At 34.9% G+C, this 21,625-nt stretch overlaps 2 protein-coding genes across 2 annotated transcripts; one reads left to right on the forward strand and one right to left on the reverse strand.

Moving 5' to 3' along the window:
* Positions 1-781: 781 nt before the first annotated feature.
* atpv0e2 (ATPase H+ transporting V0 subunit e2) lies at positions 782-8,452 on the reverse strand. The gene is made up of 4 exons (XM_028017977.1): positions 8,233-8,452; positions 6,900-6,947; positions 2,820-2,918; positions 782-1,718 (listed from the first exon to the last, which is right to left on the reverse strand). Exons 1-3 carry the CDS (start codon positions 8,334-8,336, stop codon positions 2,825-2,827), a joined length of 246 nt encoding a protein of 81 aa, XP_027873778.1. The 5' UTR covers positions 8,337-8,452; the 3' UTR covers positions 782-1,718; positions 2,820-2,824.
* Positions 8,453-9,858: 1,406 nt separating this feature from the next.
* Positions 9,859-21,110, forward strand: LOC114144223 (carcinoembryonic antigen-related cell adhesion molecule 5-like). Its single transcript, XM_028016802.1, has 12 exons — positions 9,859-10,061; positions 12,317-12,661; positions 12,752-12,967; positions 13,471-13,827; positions 13,913-14,134; positions 15,435-15,704; positions 16,703-16,960; positions 17,951-18,211; positions 19,296-19,377; positions 19,476-19,548; positions 19,679-19,890; positions 20,014-21,110. Exons 1-12 carry the CDS (start codon positions 9,965-9,967, stop codon positions 20,084-20,086), a joined length of 2,466 nt encoding a protein of 821 aa, XP_027872603.1. The 5' UTR covers positions 9,859-9,964; the 3' UTR covers positions 20,087-21,110.
* Positions 21,111-21,625: the final 515 nt, after the last annotated feature.

A 21,625-nucleotide genomic window follows, 5' to 3' on the forward strand; every position in this document is an offset into this window, starting at 1 on the left:
TTAAGCAGCCATGTTATCTGCACAGAAAGAGGGAACTGCCTACTCCCTGGACCAACACCTGGAATGGGATTCACACCAGGCTTCTTTAGTCCGCTTTAATTGAACTCCAGTTTTTTTGCCTGGACAGTCCAGTTCGTTTGGGAAGGTGTGACTGTGCAATCAAACTCTGATACGGACAAAAAAAGCGAACTGTGATTCAGACCAAAAAAACAAACAAACTCTGGTCCGCCAAAAAACTTGGTTCTCGGTTTGGTTGAAGTGAATTCTGGTGAGGTTTGAATCCATATGTGAACGCCAAGTGGACAAAAGACTGCTCCAAAAGCAGGAAGCAGACTAAAGTATGGGGAATTCTGGGAAAATACAACCTAAACAAACCTAAACAAGTCTAGCGCTAGTGGGAGAAATAGCTCATGGTCTTTTACCAAAAACAAAAGAGGAACTCTACAACAATTAAAATCTCATTTGTGTTTACATTTCATAAAGAAGTGAAGTTGCATTCATATGTTTTCATGTTGTTTCCTTCAGTAGTTCTTAGGGCAGCGCCACCACAGGCGAGGGGGGGAACAGGATTTTCAAAGACAGTGCAGTGTGAAAGCAAACCACACCAGCTGAAAAAGTAACGAATGTTGCAATTTTGGTCCCGAATTGAACCGAGTGTGCCTGACTATCAGCTGTGAAAACGCCCCTAAAGTGGCATTTTTGGGTCATTAAATAAAAACTTCTTATTCAGAATAAAATCACGAGAGATAAAGTCTATGTAACCTCATACTAAAAGTAAAAAAAAAATTGTCAAAACCAATCAATTAATCCACCATAACTTAAATGAGAAAACTAGCAGAAACTGCTAAGACCAGATGGCAAACTGCAGACCAACAAGCAGCAAATTCTCCACAACCATGTCTCTGCAGCAGAACCAGACGTTTGTCTTTCCGTAGGCAGGAAATAAGCGTAGCGCTTAATCAAAGGAATCCAAGAGGATAAGGGCTGAATTGGGCGGTGAGGTCACCATGGCAACGTGGACCTCCATGGTGTGGAGCACGGAAAAGAATGTGGGAGGAAGTTTTCGTTTTGAAAATGGAGGGAATCGCTCTCTGCTCGCAGTTTTTGGGAGACTCTTGCGCCAGCAGTTACAAACTCTGCATGCTCACCCCGACTCAAACACACACACACACACACACACACACTAACAGTTACATCACAGATAATACCAGTTATATAACAAGACCCAATGGACTCTGTGTTGATTACTACAAGCTCACATAAGTGTCCTTGTCCCGAAATAAATACACACTGAAATGCAGGTTTGCCCGACGAGAGAGCAAAACACAATACAGAATGCAAACAAATACAAAACTAAAAGATTGCACATTTTCAAAAGGTAAAAATAGCATCTACATCTAATGTGTTTTAGTTTTAGTCTGAGCACAGCACAAAAAAGAAAAACACATTATCTCTGCTTAATTTTTAGAATACACATCCTATAATATTCTTCAAATCTTAGAGCCCAGAGGCTGCAGTATAATCTAAATATCCTCCAAGTTTATAGAGAAAGCTCATGTTAATTTTCGAGTTGCAAAATGCTTAAAGTCAAGATTTGTATGAATCTTATAATGTTGCAGACCAAGACGTGAGGGTGTGCTGGGAATCAGAAGTGATGGTGAAATTAAGTCCAGCAGATCAGCAGGTGGGAATTACAAGAGGCGTCACATCACTGAGTCCTGGAAGAAAGAGACAAAAAGGTGACAAAATGAGCGACAACATGAAAATAACATCATTCTTACAGAAACTAGTACTAATTATTAATTTATAATAATTAACTATTAATTAACTAATAATTAATAACTATTACTATTAGTTAATCATTAATAATAATAATTCATGTTAATTATTATAATATTAATAATCAATATAGTAATATTATTATTATTAAAAATATTAATAATCTAAAAAAAGTAGAAATTTTTGTTTAAAATCTCTACTTTCCATTTCTCGAATCTTTTCTGGTTTGTTGGTGTGAAAAGTGCAAGTTACAAAAATGAGACTACTAAATACAAAAAAAAGAAAGTGTTAACTGTCAACTATTAGCCGGAGGAGCTAATCTGCACTAGGGCCGGACAATAAATCAAAAACAATATCTCAATAGAGACATGATCAATATCAATAGATAATATGTCTGATAGTCTTTTCATTAATTTAGCTGAGCTCCCATCCAGAACCGCACTGCGTTCTGGGGGATTACGGCAGAGGAAAGACTTTAGATGCTAAATCTGTCACGGCCAGCTAAACTAGGTTGGTGGAATCAATCTACTAACTCACTCACTCTTTGGTTACCTAGCAACAACTTGTTGAGTAACTGGCGCAGCAGTAGTTTAAGGTTTTTTCCTCATAACTGCTTAACAATAAAAAAACAATGGTGTGGAGTAAAAAACTGTGGATAAAACAGAAAAGGTCATGTCACTAATTGACAGTATTTCAGATATTTAAAACAAAACACGAATCAATAATTATCGATATGGACTAATATGAAACATTTATGTCGTGACATGTTTTTCAGCCATATCGTCCAGCCGTAATATGTGTATTAGATATATTAAACCAAACCAAATATACCACAAATATATGGGTTTGTAATATATTTCCTTTCAGTGTGAAATATACCCTTTAAGACTCTTAATTTGAAGTGAGAAAGGAAGTAGTGTGCTTCTTGAGTTGCTGGTTGAGCATGTGGTTGTTTTCTAAATTACAATAAAAAGCTGGTGGACCCAGACCAAGTGTTGCTGCTGCTGAGACCGAGAACACATGTTGCCCATTGGACTCACCTTGTTTACTCCCAGTAGTACTGCAGATACCATATAGTTTCATTCTTCAGCTGAGGACCAAACAGTGGGTTGGCCTGGGCCAAAATGGCTATTAACCAACTGAGAAAAGAAAGAGAGATCATCAGCGTAATGTAGTATTCAAAATGTTTTTGTTTCCAAACCAGAGTCCAATTGTATAATGAATGATAGGATAAACATTTTATGCTACCAATGAGTTTGATGGTAAAGTTTCCTTCTATGGTGCAAAAAGTGGGGGACAAAAAGGTCGTCACTTCAGCCTGCAACAACTTCAGAAAGAGCGCCAAGCTAACAATTAACATCTTAACTTTCTATTATTGGTTTTTATTTTCATGTAAATTATGTGCTACATTTATGAGTAGCTTGATCTGCTATTGGTATATGCAAAGAGAGGTTCAACCAAGTACTAAGTGAATAGAAATTATACTTTTCAGAAGCCTGACATTTCAGCTTGAATTATGGGGTGGTGGGTTGTTAATTTCATATATTATTCAAATTTTCAGAGAAACTGAATTTCGGGCTTCCTTAATCTGTTATCCATAATCATCAAAATTACAAGAAATAAAGGAGTGAAATATATTTCACCCAGTAGTAATGAATCTATATAATATACAAGTTTTACTTTCTGAAATGAGTGATAAAACTAATTTCAGAAAGTTTTACCACTCAATATTGTGAACTTTTTCACAATATTCAGTTTTTATTCTATATAAATATATAAATATAACATCAGGTATTATTAGATCAGGAAATTAAATTTTTTTTTCATATGTTAAGATATAAAAGCCCATTCCTCTTGCTGGGGATGTTTATGCAATTCGGTGGAGCAAAAGTAATCTAGCTAGTACAGACAGACCTTATTCTCATTATTTAAACTTCATCCATGTAACTTAATAACCAATAAAAAATTTTTAACCTTGGCTGGCAGGATTTTTAAGTCCCTTGAACTTAGAAAAAACATCTGTTTTATTATTTTATGCAATTACAACATCACAAACCCAGAAACCGTATGGACTTCATGTCAACTTTCTAACTGTAATGTCTACTTTACTCCAACAGGGGGCGTGCTCATCTGTAGGTATAGGAGAATAAGGTGATGCGACATTGAATCTTACAAGACCACTCTAGACCTACAGCTGTTACAATGACGATGGTAAAACACAACAATTTTATTTATATACATGGAAATATTAGAAAACTTTTTATTTTTAATCAATACAGGGTTTAGCGTTAGCCACATTCATCCTCTGTTGGTCCCATGATTTCTGCTCCATACTGAGATGGTTTGGATGGTTAATGATTTGTTAGACCCAACAGATCATTAAACACAGTGGAAACACTTTCTTTCACATTTTCTTTCACATTAAGCTTTTTCCCCCCATTAACTGACATTATGTCATTTAGAAAACCTTTGAATTCAGCAGCAGATGCTCACTGGACACTAATGCCCAAAATGCTAAAGGTCACAGAGTAATGAAAGCACAGGTGAGAAAGAGCGGAAAGAAAAAAAACCAGACATATCACAACTTACCTTGTTATTACAATATTTTCCAAAATGATTACCATCTGGGGATGCAAGTTATCGATTAATGAGTTTAGCTAAAGTTAACTGATTTTATCAATCGACTAATAATTAATTGAAAAGCTGCCATTTTCTTAAAAACCTGAGTTTTCTCTTGTATCAAGAGATGTCATCATTCCACAACATGAAGGACATTTTTCATGATATGCTGAATTAAAAAAAAACTCATTAATATTATTTAATACTGACTGAATAAACAGAAAGTCGTGGTTTTCTTGATTTATTAAACTCAGACATACTTATAAAAAATAAAACAGAAATCTCTCAGGTTGAAAATATAAAAATAATGGATGAAAAGTATAAAATATGTGGACAAACTTCATTTCACATGAACAGAGAGGTGTTGATACAAGCCCCTGATTATTGGCATCATGTTTTTAATCCACCATGTTACAATTATTATACAAAATACCGTTAGCTTTGTAGCATATCAATAATCTCTGAATGAGAACTTGATGTTGCGCCGCATGCAGTACGGCTAAATGAGAGCTAACAACGGGAAACTTACAGAGCATCTAGTGTTTATATTTCAAAACCGCATAAAGTGCATTTTGCATCCTACACTGAACTCTGGATCGTTTCTCCTTCCCGTTCTAGTATGACTCCATCTTTAGTTCAATATAATCAACTGACTCTGCTTCAGGGTGTCTAGCAGCGCCCTCTGCTGGATGGCGGCCAGATTACATCACTAAAAAAAAGGTCTAAGCGGTTATTAGTTAATAGATTGGAGCGAAATGTAATCAAATAAACCATTAAACAACCGTTAATCAGAAGTCCATTGACTGTTTGCGTCTCTATCACCATTGCAATATTTTCTAATACCATACAGCACATGTGTCAAACTCAAGCCCCGGGGGCCCCAGGGGCCACATCTGGCCCACCATAGCCTTTTATGTGGCCCTCTAAACTCCAAATTACATCAATAAATCCTTCCAGCTTTTCACAAATCTGCAAAATTCACACAAAATCAACAAATCTAATTTTTTTTCTTATTTTACTGCAAATTTCCTCAAAAATTGTTAAAAAATATTGATTTTAAGTAACTGCTGCCTCAGCCTTACTTGATGGGAAGTTATAGTCCATAGCTGATATGGCGGCAAGTGATAAAAAGTCACATTTAACATCATACGTTGGCGCAAATGCCATAACATTTTTTAAAATGGCACCACAATCTTGATTGCAAAAATACCACTAAAACAGGTTTTATCAATATATTCTGGCACAACCAGCCCTTTAAGAACATTCAGACATTTGATATGGCCCGAACTGAAAATGAGTTTGACACGCCTGCCTTACAGCATTTAACTAAACTCCCCACAAGAGACATGTGGAAGATCTGCACCATCTTGATGCAGATGCTGAATGATCTAATCTTCCTCAGAAATTACAGTCAGCTCTGTCTGTCCTCATGGACGGCTTCGCCAGCCCAGTTTGTTGTCCACAGAGGTATTTATATTCCTCCCCTACATCCTCTGGATTATTTCTCATGATGTAAGTAATCCAAAGACGTCTCTGTTGTTTTGCTCACATTCAACATGATCTAATGTTCCCACATCATGTCACATTTCATTCACCATCCTTTGGCTTGCAGGGTTATTTTTCTTATTTTATCCAAGTAAAGCTAAAACTATTTTAAACCAATTGTCTTTATTTAGACTGTATGAACTCACATGCACCTGCTGTTTTCTTCACGCTACAGAGCTCCCTCTAGTGGCGGAAAGATAAGATTGCAAGCAGCTCATATTCATTGGCCAAATGGTTTGAAGTGAACCAAATGTTTTGTTGATTTTAACATTTGTATTTTTTCCTATCTTTGACATACCAAAAAGAAATTAAAACTAAAAGTTTAAGTGGAATATATCCTGAATGATTGTGACCTTCTTGCAACTATCAACATTTTGTTGACTTCTTTCTCTCTCCTTTTGCTTTCTGAGGAGGGAGCCGTTGGGCTCTGAGTTTTTTGGAGATACTTGACCACAACTCCGAAATGTAGATATTCTACTTGTTTAGACATTTTCTAACTTTAGACTTACGATAAGGCAAGTCAAGATTATTGTACAACGCATGTCAGTAATAAGGCAGTTCAAAGTGCTTCACACCTGATTATTGAACAGCAATAAATTACATTTTGTCAAATGCTACCATCAAAATAATCAAACAAATGTAATAATCAAATATACTGATCAGTGTTCCAGTTATTATGAATCAAAGGCAACTCTAGCAGGCAGGTTTTTAGCTTTGATTTAACTACGCTACCATAGTTGGCCATTCAAAATTAGGTCAAATTTAGCCAATTAAGTTCTTTGTAAAACATTAATGAACATCAGACCACTCAGCATATTTGTGTCCCTGTGTAAACTTTGGGCTGTCATGCCTGATCATGTATATAAAAGTGGTGTTTTAAAAAATATGTATAACAACACAAATGATTAAGTCAGAGCCCAGTAAACTCTCAAGAAGAATAAAACATTTGTACTCACAACAAGTAGCAGCAGACGGCTGTGAGGATGAGGCTGGTGACGATCACGCTGTAAAAAAATAAAAACATGAACTTCATGCTTCTTCCCAGCATTATTAATAAATGTGTTGCAGGCAGATTTAATATTACAAACATTTATTATACATCATCACCTCTGAACCAAACCAATTATGTCATAAAATGATTATCAAATTGATGAAACTTTATAACGATAAAGTATATAAACTGAAACTGTGGATTAATTTTTGTTTATAAAAACATATTTCTACGGAAGCCTTTTTCAGCCACACTGATAAAAAAAAATCTCATTATATTGAGATACTATTTCAATATACGGATAGATATAATTTTCTCAACAGCTACACCTAGTGTTTTAGAGAGGAACTGCAGCAAGGGTGACTTGTCTCATGTAGCGGCACTAGCGCTACTATATGGAGAATCAAACCCGCCATAATTAAGAAATACATAATTTTACTTATGGCAGGATTGGTTCTCCATACAATAGGTGGTACACAAAATCACTTCCATCTGAATTTTCTTCAGATGAAACTGGATTTTTGTCAAAGTGAATGAAACGGCAAACATTTTCAAACGCTAGTTAGTTTTGACCAAAAAAATAGAGCAAACATCCAAAACAATAAAATAAAAAATTCCCTAGAAAATTATTTCAGCCTCACCAGAAAAGAAAAGAACAAAACCTGACAGAAAAGTTGTCAAGTCATTTGAGAACAGCTGAAAATAATTCTCACAATCTGAGAATTGAAGAATTTTTGTAACATATTTCCAGAAACACATCAAACAATTAATGCAAAATTGAATGAATAAGTGTGTAAACTTATGCAACTGAAAAAAATTAATCTCGTTTTATTTATTTATACATTTATCTAACAGCTTTGTGCAAAACAGGTCGCATTAAATGTATAACATTTATTTGGAATATTGTTTTCATGGTGTTAATATTTTTAAAAAGACAAAAAAGATTTAAACACACTTTTGATAGTCAGCTTAAATAAATGAAACTCCAACAGGAAGCAGTAATAAATGAATGTTTTCATTAATGTTGGCATGATTTGACCGCTGAACGCAGAGATGACGGTGCTGGGACAGTGTGTGTGTGTGTGTGTGTGTGTGTGTGTGTGTGTGGATGCAGGGATGATGACGCCAGGCCTCTTATCACGATTCAAGCAAAACTCTCATTCATTTCTAAACACACTAACACAGCAAAATCACATTTTCTGGAAAAAACTATTTTGATAAAACGACTGCAGGCTTCCTAGTGTTTAAAATTAAATATAATTTATTATAGGATGCAGCCAATTGGAGAAGCCACCTACCCGCGGTTGGGTCCTTTCGGCACTAAAAATGGAGCCACGACCCCCACCAGCGCCCACAACGTGGTGAAGCAGATCATCGGCAGGGCCAGAGAGTGAGAAGCCATGGCTGCAGTCGGGAAAAGCCGCACAAATGGGGAAATATTATCGGTTTGTCTTCGAAAAGAAGCGCATCAATGGCTACAGTCAGTCCGTTGCACTGCTCCCGCCCACTCCCGGTGAAGTGGCGTGTGATTGGTCCAAAGCCCAAAGACGGCTGTGTTTGATTGGTGGAGCTCGCTGCCTTTCAGTATTACAGCAGATGGAGCTCTGCTCCCAAAGATTAATATTGTTTGTGTTATTGTAATGTCTGGTGATAATGTTAGAGCAGAAAACCATACATTTCCTGATTAAATATAGGATAAATATGATTAGGAAAAAAACATTTAGAAACGGATGCTATTAATATTCTTTTTAATTAAAAAAAGGACATATTTTTAGGTTTGGAAATAAATATTATTTATTTATTTACTTATTTATGTATTTACCTATACTGTAGAGCTTCTTTAAGTGTCCAAAAAAGGGCTATGAAAATTTAGACATCATTAATAGCACAATTTTCTTTGCAGCATCAATTATTTCATTGAGCAATAAGAAAATTTAAAATCAAAATACATTTTTGTTCTCCACTTAGAAGTTTAAAACAGAAGAATAATTTGGTTTAGCTACAAAATAATAATATTAAAACAAATAAAATGTTTAAATAAATAAATAACTATTTATTTAAGTAAATGCCTATTTATTTGAATAGATATTTATTTATTTAAATAAATAGATATTTATTTAAATATTTATTTATTTAGTTAGTTTGTAAAGCATTTTTAAGTGTCCGAAAAAGGGCTTTAAAAACTTTATTCGCCATTAATAGCACCATTTTCTTTCCAGCATCAATTATTTTATTGAGCAATAAGCAAATTTAAAATCAAAATGCTTTTTTTTTCTTCACTCAGAAGTTTAAAACAAAACGATGTCTTAGTTTTATTGCAAAACCTGCTTTTGAAATACAAGTACATGTTTTATTGGTTTTTAACTTTGTTCAGAATCAAAATATATACCTTATTTAAATTTTCTTAATAACTTGAAGGTTTTCTAGGTCATTATTTTGGTCACCTCGTCTTCATAGATTCTCAAATGGATTCATGTTAGATATTTGACTGGGCCAATCTCACAGTTTTACTTTCTTCTCTGAAACCAGAGTTTGCGTAACTGTCTATTTATAGCTTTTGCAGTAGTTGGCAGTTGTGTTATTATGCTGCAGTTTTCACCAAACTGCACAATGTAGACAATAAGACAACAATGAATTTTAAGTACAAATGGCCAAATGAGTTGTAAACACAGTTTAAAAAGTTTTCAAACCCCAAAAATCTGGTTGAATCTTCAACCAGTCACTAGAACAGTATGTCACACTGTTCTAGTGTGACATAAAACCAGTAAGATTTTCCAAACTTGTGCTGCTACATACAGTTTACATTCAGTCCAAAGACGTTCATTTGTAGAAAGCATCTGCAGGAATCATTTCTTCATTTTTTAGAGCGGGGCAGGAGGGATTTACTGTCATGTCTTCACCCATGCATATTAATAATGTAAAGAGGAACAAAAGACAGCTTGCATGTTTAAGTCTCAGCTGTAAGATCTGCCACAGATACTTTGTAGAAAGTAAAAGTGGCAAAGGTTACCAGGAAGTCGCTTCAGATAAATGTGGCCAACACGCGGATGTGACTGGAAGAGGAGAAAAGCAGCCATGAATTTATCTACAGCAGCGAGTCTTTTTCTCATCGTTCTCTTCTGTGAAGGTAATGTGTCTCTACATTTTAATTAAAGTGATTTTTCAACAGCACTGGACTCCTAGAAGTCTGTCCTGTTTAACCTGAGATGCAGTGACTGAACTAATTCAATTATCATTGTTCTAAATGAAACTGAATCATAAAAACAGCCATTTAATGATGAAATTTTGTTATTGAAACTCATATTACAACTTCACCTGCTTAATATTGTATTACTGAGATATTAGCAAGTAGGAGTTGCAGATAAAATCTTAACATTAGTGGTAAAATAACAAAGTGAAAACAATCAGTGTGTTGGAAAGTGTGGGTTGTATGAAGACAACAATCTGTACTCAAGATGAATGCTTGTTCAAATAAACTTTTTAAAATATCTAAAGGAATTACCTGCTATGCAAAATGTGCTTACTGTTGAAACAAAGTTAAAAAATGTTAGGGTCTTCCAATTAATGTTTAGGTTTTTACCAGGTTTAAACTTAATCTGCCTGTGCTGATAAAGTTATATGCTAATTGTATTGTCGTCATTGTGGAAAACAAAGAGGATGTAAACAGTAAACAACTTTAAGTTAAGTGGGCTGAGAGTGAGACTCTTACAGTAGGAATTAAACTACAAAGGACTGAAATAACTCAGGTTTAATGGATGCGAAAAATGTAAAATAATTTTAAAAAGATCGATTTTAATTTGAAAAGCGTTGGTAGTTTTAAAAGCAACAAAGTTTCAGCCTTTGGTCGACATTGACTCTTCATCTTTTTTTCTTTGTGTCTAAAATCAAAATGAAAAAAGATACAAATGAATTTTGTGCTTTTTGTAAAGAAATAGAAATTACTTTTCACATGTTTCTTGAATGTAAAGGATTTGCATCATTGCTTATCCGGCTGGAAGATGTTTTTAGCAAAAATGGAGTCCATTGGTCTGAAGTGTTTTTTATGCAGCTCTGGAAAAATCAACTGGACGGCCACCATTATACACACATTACACACAACTACACACCATTGTTTATTGGGATAACAGCGTTTGTAACTATAATCTGCATTTAACCTAAATATGAATACTTTTTCATTCAGTAGTCAATATTTACCCATATTCATATTTCACGTTAAGGCATATATCTTTACATAAGCATAGAGTTTTCCCCTGCAGGAATGGATAATAACAAAACTTCACTTTTTAGGGAAATTAAGCAGATTATTTCGAGAGAAATCAGATGTTTTGAGTGCAACAATTACACATTAATGCTCTCAGATATACAGCTCTGGAAAAAATTAAGAGTCCGCTGCACTGAACTGCATTGAAAACCTCCTGGTTTTTCCACCAAATATTGATTTCTGAACTCTTCCTGAGTTAAAACATTAATATTGTTGTTTCTAAATGAATATCAATTTGTTTTCTTTGCATTATGTGAGGTCTGAAAGCGCTGCAACTTTTTTTGGTATTTTGAATAAATAAATACAACATTTTTGCCTGGAATTTCAGAGACATGTTGTCAGTAGTTCATAGAATAAAAGAACAAAGTTAATTTTACTCAAACATAAACCTATAAAGAGTAAAATCAGATAAATAGATCACTTTAAGTGTCTCTTAATGTTTTCCAGAGCTGTATTTGGTGCAGTTTATACAAAAATGGAAGCTAGTAAGTGGAAAATATTAAATTTTCTTTTTGGACTAGCAAAATATTACATTTATAGTAGTAGAAGAAATAAATTAAACAGTGCTCCTGGGGTAAATGTTGACACTATGTTTGTTTTTACTGTAAAAATCAAAGTAAAAGCTAAATTTCTGTTTTTCTTAATGATGAATAACCTGACTGAGTTTTTCTCTTTGTGGTGTTTTAATAATATTGTTTGTTTTGTGATTGGTGGAAACTTAGTTTTTAACTCTGTGTTTATGTGAATGTTAGGGTAAACTCTGTCAAAATATATATTTATTGAAAAATAACTGATTTGTTAAAATCAAAATCTAATATTCCTTTTCTTCTCTCTTTCTTTCGTCATTAAAGCCTAATCGTTTTAGTTCATGGTGGTCTTGCTCAATCCTGTGCAAATCTACTACATGAATAAATTTAGTATAAAAACCAATAAAGACCTCAGTGATGGCGGTAATTTTCCGGTGCCTGCAGAGCAACCAAGCAGAGCAGACGTGGTTAACTCCCTTGTGTTTTTTAAAGCTGTGCTTATATTTAGTAACTGAAAATAAAAAGTTTCATATCCTTAAATATGTTTCTATATAACATGTAGATATATATATAATATGTTGTTCTGTCTTTCAGAGGTACAGAGTAAGTGGAATGTGAACTGCAACTCCAAGAACATCTGTGCCTTAAAAGGATCTACAGTCAGAATGCACTGCGACTATAGTCACCCATCCCAGGAGGATGGCAAAGACATCAAGGTTGAGAAAACATTTTGGTTTACTAAGATTGATAAGGACCCCTTAGATTTGAATACCCAGGAGGAGTATGCGGGTCGCGTGGAAAACAGCTGCATTTCAGAAGATTGCACTTTGACAATTAGAGACGTGAAAGAGAGCGACTCGGCTGCGTACAAGTTTAGGTTCATCACAAACAAATCAGGTGGAAGTTACACTGGTCCACAAGTCGTGTTGTCTGTCACAGGTTTGTACTTCCACGTGATAAATACTAACTTACTAGCAACATCTTTGTGTGTTTATTTTTGTTAAAAAATCTTACTTTCTCTCCACACAGACTCAGATCCAAATCTAACTGTCAAGAGTTCATACTGGAACAGTGCATTAGTATGTTCCAGTTCATGTGTTTTACCTGATGATTCTACATATGTGTGGTACAAAAATGGAAAAGATATGCACACAAGGACACATGATTATAACGAACGGGTGGACTATGAAGACAGCATATCCTGCGCTCTGAAAGGACATGAGGATTTCCCTTCTCCATTAGCCTGTAAGTTTATTCCAACATCTTCTTAACTTCACCTCCTGTCACAGTCTTTGTCTGATTTTTCTTTCATTTTTATGTTTAAATTGAGGTAAGTTTAGTTACAGTTTGATTTAAGACCTTAACTTGTATTAAAGTATTCATTTCAAGACTTAAATAGTGGCTAAAGATGAATCAAAATTGTACTCTTAAATATTGTAATTGTTTGATTCAGTAGTTTTAAATCTCCTTTTTGTCATTTTATTATATTTAGTTTAGCTTATTTTGACATTTTAACCAGCTGTTAAAATGACCTTAAAGGTCCTTCTAGGGACGGATGTTGTGAATTAGCTATAGCTACATACACTGTGATGCAGGTATTAGATTGTTTTGATCTGCTTTTGTGTCTTTCTCCAAATTAAAAAATGACTTAATTCATGTTCTAGATCAAAGTCAAATTTATGGTCATAAATTATAATAGTGAAAATTGTTACTTACCGTGGATGAAAAAAACATTTTTTTTCTTTCAGGTTTCAAGAGTAGGAGTTGTAATAAAGTGACTTACAGTCATGAAAGAATCTGTGCATTGAAAGGTTCTTCAGTGAGCTTTTATTCCAATTACAATTCATATTACTCTTCACATTATACCACATTGTTCTGGTTCAGTCCTGAACGCAGCACAGAATGGAATGATATCTCACAACCTGAAGATCTTAAACTAGACTCTAAATATTTGGGTCGAGTGCGTGTCACTAACATAAAAAAAAAGTCCACCCTGACAATTAATAACTTAATGGAAAATGATTCAGCAGAGTATCGATTCATATTCAAAAAATACTCGTTTAGCTGGGGGAGTGATTTACATGGAACAACTCTGACCGTCACAGGTACTGAAGATCCTACAGTTTATTAGCTCCTCATCCTGAGAGAATATGATTTATAACTGATGTGGCTCTTTATGTTATATTCCAGGTCTACAGGTGGAAGTGACAAGAATTTCAGCCAACCAGGATTCACCATATGCAGAACTGAAATGTCACAGCAGATGCACTCCAGCTGGTTATAATTACAGATGGTTCAGGAACGGACAGGACATTCGTCATAACAAATCTACCTATATAGTGTTGATTAATACGACAGACAAAATCTCCTGTGCTTTATCATCGTTTAAGGAACTCAGAGCTCCTGAAGTGTGTGAGTTGACTAGAATACATAATAACTGAGTCATTTTAAGAATTTTAAATCATTATCACTTCTGATTTTAAAATTATTCAGCAATGAAAGCCGACAGGATTGTCACAAGATCACGACAAGACAGGAAATTAATAAAAAGAAAGCACAACTAGTAGCAACGGCCTTCAGTGTTTGGATGTGTAGTCAGAGCTAAGAGTGGTGGGATTGTGATGTGATGTTCTTCACTGACAGACGTCTTTCATCAGTTCATCATTATACTTTTCAGCCATTGTTTACGTCCGGCCTGGATTTACCAACACTGACTTCTTCTAGTGCAGAACTATGACACGTCTCAGGTCAATGATGTAAAAGTCGGATAAAATACGACCTAACCGCTCAGACTGATTTTTTGGGGGGTGAAAGGGTGAAATTAGGCCGTTCTCAGATTGCCATAGAATTTGGGTCGCATTCGCTTGCTGTGTGTATCACCTGATATGAAAGGAGTGGAATATAAATAAATTAGTGATTCAATAAAATGTAGGCTAATGTTGAGATGCTATGCTTTAATGTGCCAACATCGTTTCTCTAAATACAATTAATTTTGGGATGTACGCCCAGTATCTCCTGCAAATTATGCTGCCACCCCTGGAATCAGTTGCAGATCTTGTACAAGCTGAAGCTCCACCTTCTGCAACCGCCCACGGCCGGGCTGTACCTCCCGGTCCAACAGTCCATATCAAAAACGCTACTGGTTGGGACATTCTCAGACTCATAAGCTTCTGCCATTTTCCTGTAAAAGTAAAGATTATTATTTTGGCCACAGACATCAATTTTAGTTTCATCAGACTCCAGGACACGCCTCCAAAAGTTACGATCTTTGTCCCCGAGTGCATTTAAAGACTGTAAACTGGCTTTTTAAGTTGCTTTTGGCATGACTGCGTTTTCCTATCTGAGTGGCCTTTCAACCCAGGACTCATTTCATTGTGGATAATAACAGATTTACCAGCTTCAGCCACCAGCTTAACGTTTGGTCTGGGATTGTCACACAGAACCCGTCTTCTTCCTGAACGATGTGATGGCTGGACATTCTCAGGATCTTTATAACTGAATGAAACTGTTTGGAGAGAAAGAATGATTTAGACATGTTGCCTTAACTACATTGAACTACAGTTTCCCAAATAGTTAAAAGCAATAGCACTCTTAGTATGCATGAACTTCTGAATTTGGACAAACTAATTAACAGTCTCCCAAAGCTGCAGACACAGGCCAAGATCAAATTCTACCATAATGTAACAGATTGTTATTTCCTTATTTCTTCCAGATGCTCCAGTTTCAACCTCTGTGTCAGCCGATTTCACTGATGACATAGTTGAAGGCAACCAAGTGTTTCTAAAGTGTAGCAGTAATGCTAATCCACCCGCTAACTACACTTGGTACAAGAAGACTCAATCGTCAACTCTTCAACTTCACGGAAAAGATTCAGAGGTTTACCTGCGTGAAATCCAGACGTTTGACTCTGGGGAATATTTCTGTGTAGCCAACAACCAGTTGGGGGAAAGCATCTCTGAGTACCTTAATATTGATGTGAAATGTAAGTAAAGTAGCTAGTTTGACAAATATTTTGTCAACATTGTGAATTAATTTAACCCAGAGAAAATGTGTTGCTCTCTCAACCAAGCCCTTCTGATTTATTCAAGTTGTACACATCCTTTCCAGGTTGTTGTTCAAATACCATCTGTGTTTTGGCAGAACTTATGGAAGCTAATATTCAAAAAGATTATAATTCACTTTAACTGGCACAATATGCTCTAAAACAGGGTTTTTCAAAGTTTGGGGTGTGTCCCCGCTGGGGGGCGCCAGAGCTCAAAGTAACTGCAAACATTTAGCCAACTTCTCTAAGCCTATAAACCGTTCATTCATCCAGCCACCGGGGGCGCTGTTATACTGGTGCTGTCTGTGTGTGTCTTAACTTTTACTTCTCTAAACCAAAATGAAAATTTTATATGGCGTTACCAAAATTCAGCGGTGAGTTTCTTGACATTCAGTTTTTTGGATCCTTTTGTCGAGGGTTGCTAATTTTACTGCTAGTATCAGGCTTTAGGCCCCATTTTATCCAGAGTTATTTTTATATTAGTATGTGTATAAAACTAGCTAAGATGCTGAAATAGGACTGCTGATTATTTTCAGTTAAAATTTTAAGAATCCTTAACCATTTGGCTAAACTGCCCATTTATTTATTTTTATGGTGTTTTTGAGATCTTTTGAAAGGCCAATGCCTGAGGATGATTGTTTCTGTGATTGGTATAATTTTGTCTGTATGTAATTATGTGGTTATTTGTTTATACCTTCAATACTTTTTGCATTTTAAATGAAATTATTGTGTTGCCTGTTCATTCGCCACAAGCTTCAATAACGAATATAATGCAGGTAAACATCACAGCATCAGTGAACATGAAGAAAAGCAAACAGTTGTTGATTTTTTTTTAGCTCTCCTAAACTTTGAAAACGCTTGTTCTAGAAACCTAGAACAACAGTGAAGGCAAATCTCTTGACACATTGTTCAAAGTTTCTTCTTTTCATTTTTCTTAGATGCTCCAAAACATGCAGATGTTTCCCTGAGTCACGTAGAGATAGTGGAGGGTGATTCAGTACATCTGACCTGCAGCAGTGATGGAAACCCAACACCTTCTTACAGTTGGTACAAAGACAACCAAGTGATGCTTCAAGGACAAGGAGGCGTGTATCAGTTCTCTTCTGTCACGTCTGAGGACAGCGGGACGTATTGCTGCGAGGTTGGGAACATATATGGACAGATCAACTCTTCATCTGTTCTTATAAATGTGGAGTGTAAGTACACAATTAGTTCTGTCTGAATATTTGTCAAAACCTTCACAGAAGAGCCAAACTTGTACGATGGATGGTTATACCAAACCCCAAACAACCAGCAGCATTTTAAAGGTGACCTATAATCCTTCCTTGTACAGGTTAGGATAGATTTACAGATTGTACAAAACATATTCATTACATTTTTTGCACAAAATCCTTCTTAGATAATGAGATCTTAGTTCTGCCTATTTTGAACTCCCTTCACAATGAGCTGTTTTAGAGGCTCTTGTCATTTTAAATCCAAATAAGCTGCTGGTGGCCACGCCCCCCAACTCAGCGTTTACATTCGTATGTGAAAATGACTAAAAACAGATGAGGAATTATAAAATGCTATATCTTTGAAAAGCATAAGTAGAGCCTCCTGCACAACCAAAAGGAATGCAGCATACCATTGTTGAATGGTATGTCAACAACAGAGCACTTTTCTTTTCCAGCAGCCACTGTACAATGCATACAGCAAAACTTCCCCCAAAAAACAAAAAAAGAAACAGTTGAAGAAACATGCTGGAGCTCAGCTTGGGTTGCTAGCTAACAGGTGTGGTTGCTAGGTAATGTCACAATGTCCATTGATTGTGACACAAAAAACAATAATTTATTGCCAAAACCTACTGGGTGTGTTTTTTTTAAGAGTTTGGGTTGCTTTTAGAAGCAGTTGAAACCCAAATAGATGTACGAAAATAGATGCAAAAAGTGAATTTTGTATAATAAATCCCCTTTAAATTTGATCTTTAGATAATTATTTATATGCAGCCTTGTCACAAAGATCCAACTATTGTACTAAATTGCATCTAATATGCAATGAAGTACTCCAAATTTGAAAATATGAATGGTATGCTTGTAGACAAACTGAGTTACACATGCGTAACCACTCTTCTTAAATATTATTTTTAAGCAAGTCTGCTGGGAGACGTTGTCTAAACATGACATGTTTTCTTGATCATTCTCCATCAGATCCTCCAAGGCTTCCCTCTGTGTCTGTGAATCCTCCTGGTGACGTAGCAGCAGGTAGTTCAGTGAATCTGACCTGCAGCAGTGTCGCTAACCCTGCAGCTACGTACATCTGGTACAAAGAGCATTCAACTTCCCCAGCAGCAGATGGACAGACGTTTACCATTGTGGACATCAGAGGTGAACATGGTGGAAATTATTACTGTCAAGCCAGAAATAGCAGGGGGAACCATAACTCCACCGTACATCTGATTGTGGTTTCAAGTAAGCTACTGTCAGTTTTAAAAATAAATATATTATCCCTTTCAGGTATTAGTTATGATGCTTTGTGTTTTTTCCCAAAACTTTTTTGATTTTCTTAAGACATAAAAAAGGTAAGAATTTATTTTTTTAGGTGATCAATTGTAATTTTCTCCAAATATAAAGTTGTTGTTTGAAAAATACATCAGTAGTATTGTTCTTTAGGGGTTATCTGATGTCACAATATTTTTTTTACCTGCAAGAGTCGTCTACAGTAGAAGGAGGGACAGGGTGGGTTGGCATGTTTTTTTGTCTGTCGGCCATATTGGATTTAACAAAAATAATTTCTTGCATTTGCAGCTGATGGCCAGTAGTTGATAGTGTATTTTATGATGCATTAGTGTCCACGTCAGTGGTCTGTGTGCGTAGTTTCTTATATTCTTTATTGCTATTTATTGCAATGTGGCTGTCAAGGTTGTAAAAATAATCAATATTTTTTACATAATTAACACTAAAAATAACTTCTTTAAAGATGCTCATGTGCATCTACATCATGGTGTCAAGCCTGTTTTCATTTTGGGTCGTATCAACATCACGAATATCCTAAAAAGGATCGGTTGTGGCAGAATGCCTTGGTAAAACATTAACAAACTGTTAAAATACTAATAAATAGCAATTTCTACATTCAATTAGTATAGATAATATTGAAAATCTTTTCTTAATTTGTCAGTATAGAGAAGAAACTGCTTTGATTTGAGAGGCTTGTCTCTACTTGTATAGAGATTGTATTCATTCTGGTTCATGTTTGCCATTTGCTTTGTTGTATTAGTTGGTGTCCTTCCTGTGTTTAAATTACCCTTTCTGCTACTTGTTCTTTATCACATTCATACTGTTAGTTGGCAGGACGTTTGTGCTTTTTGTGTTACCTGCAAAAACAGGAAGGTCTAATAATTGCTTCGTTCATTTATTGTATGATTTCTAACTTTAAACTCCCTTTATTGGGTTTTAAAAACAAGACTGAATTAATTTCTTTAGCTGCCTGGCTCTGTGACTATTTAAGGTATTCAGTAAATGTTTTTTTCTTCTTGTTTTTGTTCCCTTATTTCAGGTTCTGCTTCATCTGCTGTTGCTGGGTTAATCACATTTCTACTCCTGATTGGTTTATTTTTGTCTGCCTTCATCATTTTTAGGTGATTTAAATTCTTTACTGATGTTTTTATACTCTATGTGGAATGTTATGTCGTTCATTCTTTTCCTTATTTTTTTCTTGACTTTTTTATATTTATAGAAAAAAGAAGGTTGTACGGCAAATTCACCAGAGCAGAGAGGGAGCAGAAGATAACGAGACAAAGAGATTGGGTGTTAGTCTTCCTTCATCTAAACACTTCGAACTGTTTTCCTCTCGTCTAATGGGAGAATGTGATTCTGCAGGGCAGTTTAAGAGGCTGGAGTTATGTTTCTCTTCTGAATCCAGCATTTGCTCTTTTGCAGAACTTGGGCCGACATATTGGGAGTTCATCAACTGCAGGACTTGGAAATTCAGTAGATCAAGGCGACGTTTGCTATGCCAGCGTACTTTTCTCTAAAAATCAGGAGGAATCTCTTTACTCCAACTTTGTGCCATCTGAACCCAAAACATCTCAAAACGAGGAAAAGGAGGAAGACGTGGAGTATTCAGCGATCATGATCAAGAACACACCTTGGTAAGTTCAGAACATTATTTCCTTTATATGTTCTTACACTTAATCCAGTTAAAATAAGCAAAGATTTTAAGCTTTTAATGATAATATCTGATACTTACAAAGTGTGTTTTTATCTCTTTACAGTAAGAAAAGTTATGATGCTTCAGAGGAATCATCTGCACTGTACAGCACAGTCTGCAAAGTCAACAGATTATAAACAACAGCAATTCTTGTTGAATACTTTTTAAAAAAATATAATACTTTATACATTGATCAGAAAGCAAACATGAAAGTAGTTCATTCAAAAACACCCGGGATGGGATGGCTGCATTAACAATGTGCTAATGAATCTTTTATGCATTAAAATATGTGCGATATTTCATATTTTACTGATCTGATACAGAGTAAATACAGGCCCTGTATTTCCGATGCCAATATTTATACCAATACTTATTATTTAAGTATGTTATATATCATATATCATCAAACTTCTGACTTTTAGGTGTCTTTGTGGTTTTTCCTTTGAATTATTTTTGTTAAAACCTTGGAGTTTATAGGTGTACATTTTATCTAAATACTTTAATAGCATATTTAGATGATAAACAGAAATAAAATAAAAATAAAAATAATTTATGTCCATTTCAGTAAACTAAAGGAACACAAAAAAAATCATCATTTAAGGGTAAATCAAAGCGAAATATTTTCTTAGATGTTAGAAATGGAAAAACTATAATACAAAAATAACATTTCATGAGTGAATCTGAAACTAAAGTACTGACCTTGTCATGTTAGCATCCATCCAAATGAACAGTTGTCAATTTAAACAGAGCTAAAATGCACAATATCAATTATGATAGAAATATATACAAAATATGGCACAATTACACATAAAACCCTGTGTATAATTACATTTGTCTAAAATAAATGTTAAAGTATAATACTTGTAAAGAAAAAGCAGAGCTTATCCTTTCCTTTATGAGAAACACAAGGGACCGTTCACTTCCTGTTTCATAAAAAAAACATGTTAAAATTGATTATATGCAAAGATGTGTGGATTGTATGGTTGTTTTATGCATTTGTTGTTCCATAGTGTGATTTTGTGGTTGTTATCCTTGTATTTATTATTTGCTTTAACATCAACCTGCCAATGGGGCTAGAGATGGAAATTAGCCACCTGGCTACATGTCATTGTTCACTAATATGTATTGTCCCATTTAAAAATAAACTTGAACTTAAATTAACTGAGTTGATTACGTGTGACTACCTACGTCACTATTTCTGTTGAAACGCAACACAACACAAGAATAATATGTATATCTTTACTTTATTATTATTTTTATATGTACACGTTACCTGATTGGGTTTAAAGATAATATGGATGATTGATTGTTTAGTTGCTTATGATATAGTAAATTGACTTTTTCAGAGAAGGGGAAGACATACAAGACTTTTTTCATTCAAAACCTTTGTTTGTGTCAATGTGTGACATGTTCATTTTGAACTATAAATGACTGAAATAAAACAAATAAATAGATAATGAATTTCCTGAACTACACTGATTATTACTAGCTTCACTCTTCTTGGCTGATCCTTTAAAGTGACTTGTTTTTTTCTTTTTTTTATTGACTTGTTAAATAAACGTATTTTTATTACGTAATTATTGTCCCTAAATCTTTAATTTACCATGACAACTACATGTTTGTTTAGGACTTAGCGGGTCAGACAAAATCTCAATGAAACTGGCTATAAGATACAT

The sequence above is a fragment of the Xiphophorus couchianus genome, chromosome 5 (genome assembly GCF_001444195.1).
Source record: "Xiphophorus couchianus chromosome 5, X_couchianus-1.0, whole genome shotgun sequence".
Taxonomy (NCBI): Eukaryota; Metazoa; Chordata; class Actinopteri; order Cyprinodontiformes; family Poeciliidae; genus Xiphophorus; species Xiphophorus couchianus.